This window comes from Microplitis demolitor, chromosome 10 (assembly GCF_026212275.2).
Source record: "Microplitis demolitor isolate Queensland-Clemson2020A chromosome 10, iyMicDemo2.1a, whole genome shotgun sequence".
NCBI lineage: Eukaryota > Metazoa > Arthropoda > Insecta > Hymenoptera > Braconidae > Microplitis > Microplitis demolitor.
Window position 1 is genome coordinate 7,238,230 of NC_068554.1, and position 7,071 is coordinate 7,245,300.

A 7,071-nucleotide genomic window follows, 5' to 3' on the forward strand; every position below is an offset into this window, starting at 1 on the left:
ATTTGCATTGCAAAATACGAACTGGCAAGAGCAAACCTAACGCCTGTGTGATAGGATTCGCTGGCACTTGATTTGCATAACTCTAATCCTACTTAAAGGCAACCGGCTAATTCCCCTCATACATTTTCCTTTGTATCTCGTCTCAGTAAATATATACCTTGACCAAAGTATTATTTTACTTACTTTTTTCATTTTTATTATAATTATTATCAATATTTTTCACTAATTAAATTGATCATAAGTATATTAATCTTTTGTTCATTTTTATTTATTTTTTAATTTAATATAGTCAGTAATATTTTCTGTAAACTGGAAACTTTTGGCTTATATGTTAAACCGACGCATTCAAAAATTGTCAGTTTTATTTTTTAACTCACACGTTTAACTGAAGTCATGTTTAATAAAATTTTTATATTTATATTTGTTGTACTTTTGTTCGTGCGCAAGTGAATGATTTTTACGAACTTATGAATAATTTTAATGAACGCTGGATTATTGTTAATAAAATTAATTATAATAAGTGTTCGAGGTATTTTTTTATTTCAGTGTATAAACTATGAAATGAATATTTATTTTTAAAATAATTATTAATTGCGTGTTTAGATACTGCACTGATAAAATTTAAGTACTAGATGATCATTTAAATGTTTTGTGGATTGAAAATAAATTAATTGGTAATCAAGAGAAAATTATTTTAATAAATTTAATTATCTAGATTTCATGTAATTCATTAATAAACTGTATAATAAAAATTTTTATATTAAATTAATTGTAAAATTTTTTTTTATAAATTTCAATATAAACTTTTGTAAGTTATCTTTTGAATAAAAACTCAAAAAAATAAAAAAATTAAATTTTGATAAAAAATTGAAGTCTTTAATTTGTATGAAAAAAAAAAAGAATCTAAGATACATAAAGGTATCTTTTGATTTATTAAAATTTTTCTTGGAAATAATAGAAAATTAATTGCAAATTACAATCATTTTTTTTTAAAAATTTATTTATTATAAACTCAATTTTTTTATCTTCATTTTATAAATAAAATGAAAAAAAAATACTGTCAAAAAAATAAAAATAGTATTTCGCGACGAAAAATAAAAAAAAAAATTAAATATTTGCTCAAGTAATTGACAATAATTTATATCATTTTATTATAAAAATTTTTATTTAAAAAAAAATAAAAAATAATATTTCTTAATAAAAAAAAATGAACAGAGCAAAATGAAATAATTACAAACAAATTAATAATTTATTATAGAAAGTATTAAATATTTTTATTGAATGAACAATTTAAATGTCAAGTAAAATTACATGAAAAGTATTATTTAATAAAAAAATAAATAAATAAATGATAAAAAAAACCGTAATTGGTTTTTAAATATATTAATATCATAAGTATTGTGTTGGTATGAAAAGTTACAGACTACAGAATTAATATCAAGGTTTCTCAATTCGAGTGCGTAGAAGAAAGTGGTATTATCCAGTTGACTGAACTTTCACCTTGGCTATCATACATATACACTTCATCTCTTGAATATGGCATAGGGGACAGCGACACTTGAGTTCCATTTCACAAATGTAATGCCACTGTCGAAGTATATGTCCCATTGACCTGAATCGCCAGTGTTCTCTCCATTCTAACAATTACCATATTTTTACTTTATAATTTAAACCTCAAAACAAAGTTCCTCAAATTCCACGCATAAATTACAACCAAAATATATAGAATAATACTTAATCATCATTTAATCGATATCATTATCAATATTTATTTATATTTTAAGAATTTTGTCACTAAATAGCGCGGCTTCACTTTTATCAGTCAAAGGAACGATATCTTTGTTATCTGTCGACTTAATTTGCGCGAGGTGGTCAGCGACAGTTGATAAAACAGAAGATGACGACGACTCATTAAGATCAAAACTTCCGGATATTTGTGGCTGATAGATTGATTGGCCGCCTGAATGATTATTATCACCAGGCTGTTCAATGGCCGCTAAAATATTTTGTAAAAGTCCATCGGATAAAACTTGATCGTGTCTGATTGAACCATCGGAATTTTCAGTGCCGTGACTGCCATCGGCGGGCTGAATTTGAAGTGTGTAAACACCTTTGGAACCTTGTATCTGAAAACCATCAGCGTCATTTGCCGCAGGAAGGGTTTGCGCCAGAGCTTCGGATTTAAACTGGTGATTGATGTTACTGGAAGTTAAACTCTCCAACTGACCATAATCTATGGTACCTGCACCGAGAGCTGATGACTGTCCGATAGCCGGTTCTACTTGATTGTTAGCTATCACCGATCGTTCATCCTCATCATTTAATCCTCCGTCGTAGTTGTTATTTTCTGATCCATCTAATCCGGTCAAACCAGACTCCGAGTCAGTTGTTATTTTGTTAGCACGAGAGTCCTCACTAACGACAATCTGGTTATAACTCATTGAAACGTCTGAATCAGATAAGCCTTGATGAGGCTTATCAATACAATTTGCACTGTCTTGAGGGAAATTTTGCGATAGTACGTTGTAATTATTATAAAACTCTGAGGCTTCACCGTATGATCCGAAATTATTGGTTGGATTTGATTGAGTGTCAGCTTGACGGAATTGAACTGGCGCCCAAGCACGGGGTGGCGTTAAACTCACGGCAAATAGTTTCGTTGGTTGAGATGGACCTTGAGATCTTGCAGGGCTACGTGAGAAATTAGGAGGTCTTATGAACCCAAACTCAGGTTTTGGCGGTGGAAGAGGTCTTCGGGCAGATGGATAAGGTCCGTCAGAAGAAAACGATGAAGGTGGAGGTACAAGATAAGAATCAACTTGTTCTTGTACATTTATTGGTGGATGTGGTCCTGGAGCAGGTCCTGGTGCATGTCTTGTAGGTTCTGGTGCGGGCCCTACAGGTTCCGGAGCATGATTTGATGGTAAACTTGTTTGTGGTTGTCCTTGAACATGGAAAGGTTCAGTTTCTGGTAATGGCGGTGGTGGTAAAGCCAATTCATCACGTTGTCTAACAGATTGTTTCAAATCGTGATCTTCTACATCGTAAATTGGTTCACCATAAGAATTACTTGGTCCTGATACAAATTCTGGGTTTAAGATTGCATTTGAAGATCCACTATTCGTCGGCGATGATCCTGAGTCATGGAAATTTGGCGGCACAATATTACCAGAGTTATGGAAATTCGGTGGTGCATTTTTACCAGAATCATGGAAATTCGGCGGTGCAATATTACCGGCAATTGGTTGCCATCCGTCGTATTTAATATCTGGTTGAGTTGGCGGCGCATGTATACCAGATTGAGATGATAATTGACCTAAATCATTAGCAAAAAATCCATTTTGTGTGCTTCCAAATGATCCGTGATGATGATTTGAGTTTTGTATAAATGATGAAGATCCGATTGAAAAAGACGGCAATGCTGGCTTATTTGGCGGCCCGTATGCTTCTAGAGATATTGGTATCGTTGGAGTGTGAGGCGATTTAAATCCTGTTCGCCATGAATTAAATCCTGGATGACGTGATCCGGGTAAAGAGAAACTCGGTAATGTGTAGGAAGGCCCCGGTTTGCGGAATAAATTATGCACATTCGTTGATGAAAATGGCAAACTATTCAATGTCGATAATTCTAATCTTGGTGCGAATTTCTTTGGTCTATAATTTCCAAACTCCGACGACGCTAAATTATAATTGATATCATAATTAAATTTAGGCAAACTAAATTTATCATGAGGAAAACTACTTATTCTATCTTGAGCAATTTTTATTGTCTTGAAATTTGTTTTTATCTTTCCCGGTTCTATTTCCGCATTCTTTTTACCGGTATTGTTGGTTAATACTGCCCGGCAGTTGTGTACCGCCAGTAAGACGAACAATGATATCGTAATCTGTAATTTAATAAATTTTATTTGTTAATTATATTTAATCGTCTATTTCAACTGATAAACTAAGTGCTAATGTTATAACTGTTTACTTTCACCGAGCGGTGATTTTACTTTCATCTCACCCTCCATTATTTCGATGTACAATCATTTAATTCAACAAGTTCAATAATCAATAATCAATAATAATAAAAGTTAGAATAAAAAGTTAATTGTTATGATTATTTATAAAACACGTTTTTAATTATAATTCATAGATCGTTGGAACTTTCAATTTATTTTTTTCGTACAGTAAATCAGATAAATATCTTTTAATAATCTTTCTCGACATGATTTCTGACCTCTAAAATTTTTAATTCTTTTAAATTGCCGGTGAAAGCTATATTTATAAGAAAAGTATTTTTTGAAAAATAAATTTGGTTTAATTTTTTCAAGACACAATTTTTTTATTTTTTGCTTAATAAAAAAATTTATTACAAAAATTACGATAAAAATTTTTAAGACAAAAATTAAAAGAGAAAATTTTATTAATGAAATTTTGACGAAAATGTGTAATAATATTTGAGTCTGAAAAATTTGCACTAAAATTTTTAATACCAAGATATTTAAAAAACATATCAATAATAAAATTTTGATACAAATTTTTTAATAACAATTGAGAATTCAAAAAAATTTGCATGAAATTTTTGATAAAAACATTTTAACAATGAAATTTTGATATAATTTGTTTAATAACAAGTTAGACTTCCAAAAAATTTGTAATGAAATTTTGATCAAAATATGCACAAAAATTTTGATAAAAACTTTTCATACCAAGATTTTTAAGAAACATTTGAACATTGAAATTTTGATATAATTGTTTTAATAACAATTGAGACTTCCGAAAAATTTGTAATAAAATTTTGATCAAAATATGCACGAAAATTTTGATAAAAACTTTTAATATCAAGACTTTAGAAAAAATATTAATAACGAAATATTAATAAAAATTTTTTAATAACAATTGAGACTTCAAAAAAATTTATAGTAAAATTTTGATCGAAATTTCTAATAAAATTTTATTAAAAATAAATTATTTGAAAATCTACTAAATTATAAAAAAAAAAAAAATTATGTAATATTAGTATTTAATAAATTAAAAATAAAAATTAAATCATAGAGGTAATAGTTGCTATTAGAGTTAATGATGTATAAAATTACTTGCAAAGTATCTTCATATACAAATTACCATTCATAAGAAATAAATTAACCGTATTTATGAAATAAATTTATCGAACCGTTAATATTTATTTAAATAATTAGACTTACCTTATAATTATCCATATTAATTACAAAAAAAATCACACATTAAATTTTTTTTTATTTCGTCAATTATTTAAAATTTAAAAAAGAAAGAAAAATTAGGGTATCATAACGATTTGAAATTTAAAAAAAAATTTCCCGGGACCACAGGACCGAACGTTATAAATGGTCAGTTCGACCCGTAGACACTTGCTTTTATAGATTCTCTAATAGACAGTACCAAGTTATGTCCCGATATGCCGGATACGCGTATTGTGAAGTAGAGGAAGAATGCGCGCAGAGAAAAAGGAGAATCGGGAGGATGAGCACACCTGGTAAAGAGAGGGAACTATAAGATGAAACACCAGAGTGGGAAGCATTCTCTTCATGTTGTTCAAATAAATATATTTTAAAAACCAGTAGAAAGAAAACGACAAAATAAAAAAACGTGTATCTGGAGAAAGTAGGCTGACCATCCAATCGCTAACCGATCATCTCCACGAAACCTTGATCTTCCTATTATTGTCAATCACGATCTTCACTTTATTTTTTATCTTTTCTTTTGATTTCCCACGGTAACGATTAATTACTATTACACTTATTTATCATTATGTTAATAATCATAGTTACGTAAATAGTAAACACTATATGTGTTTTTTTTTAAATTAACAATCAAAAAGATTTAAAAAAACAAATTTAATCAGGTTGGTGAAACGGAAAAGATGACGCCAAGTACGGTCAAGGTGAACCACCGCCCAATGTTAATATTTAACTGATACAACTTTTTTTTAAGGTCATATAGAATTTGCTTTTTTACTACTTTGCTAAAACAAATTTTTTTGTTGCAAAATAAAAGTTTTTTTTGTTTGTTCTCAAAATAATTAAAAATGTAATTAAAAATACATTAATAAAATTTTTAAGTAATAGTGATACAGGAATAAAACAATTAGTAAGCAATGCTTATTAAAAATAAATTGAAATTAATACTTGAGTATTTTTGAATAAAATTTAATTGTTTATGATTTAATATTTATTTATTCATTATTATTATTTTTATTAATTTAATTGTTAGGTTTATTATTAGGGTCATGTAATTTATTAATATATTTATATATTTTGTTTGCTAATTATTATTCGTGGCCTTTCGTCACGAAACATAAATTTGAATTGTTTGTTCGATAAAGGCAAGCAAAAAATAAAATAAAAATAAATTAAATAACGAGGAAATAGTTATTGATGAAAAAAGCAAAGTTATTACAAAACTCTTGACGAAAATAAAAATAAAAAAAAGTAACATAGGTCTTAAAGTCGTCATCACGTGATGGGAGACGAGTCACGAGTAACGATCTCTCCGCACTTTCGCTGCGCTTCGCAAGACCACTTTAGTTATATCCCCATTCTCACTAATGCATTTCCGCTTCCAACTTCAAAATGTTCTTTCCCATTCACAAATAAGTGTATGAACATTTTTTTTATTTTGTTTTATTTGTATTAATTTATATTTCTTTTGTACTTCGCTAGTCGCTGACGTCTCTCCTTCTGACTTTTATTGATTGCTTTTTCACATACTTTTCCTATTGTTAGTATCCTCAATATATTTACAATAATTAGTTGTAATAACAATGTTATTAATAATAAATAAAAATACTCTGTATCTAGTATGCAAATTTATACCGCAATATACATAAGCAAATAATGATTCTATAATTTATGACACTAGTTATTTTGTAAATCTGCAATTCATATAAAATTTTTATCTTTTACTTTGATAATTTTTTTTTTTAGTAATAAATTAGTATATATATTTTTTATATTTATCAAATTAAAAAAAAAAAAAAAATAAGAATTTATTTTTAATCAAAAATACATAAGCAAAAAATTATTTTTACTTATAAATTATAAGCGTCAA

General features: G+C 28.1%; 1 protein-coding gene across 1 annotated transcript; it reads right to left on the bottom strand.

The window, feature by feature from the left end:
* Nucleotides 1-1,246: 1,246 nt before the first annotated feature.
* Nucleotides 1,247-5,450, bottom strand: LOC103572266 (uncharacterized). Its single transcript, XM_008550789.2, has 2 exons — nt 5,190-5,450; nt 1,247-3,887 (listed from the first exon to the last, which is right to left on the bottom strand). Exons 1-2 carry the CDS (start codon nt 5,202-5,204, stop codon nt 1,773-1,775), a joined length of 2,130 nt encoding a protein of 709 aa, XP_008549011.1. The 5' UTR covers nt 5,205-5,450; the 3' UTR covers nt 1,247-1,772.
* Between the last annotated feature and the right edge of the window lie 1,621 nt (nt 5,451-7,071).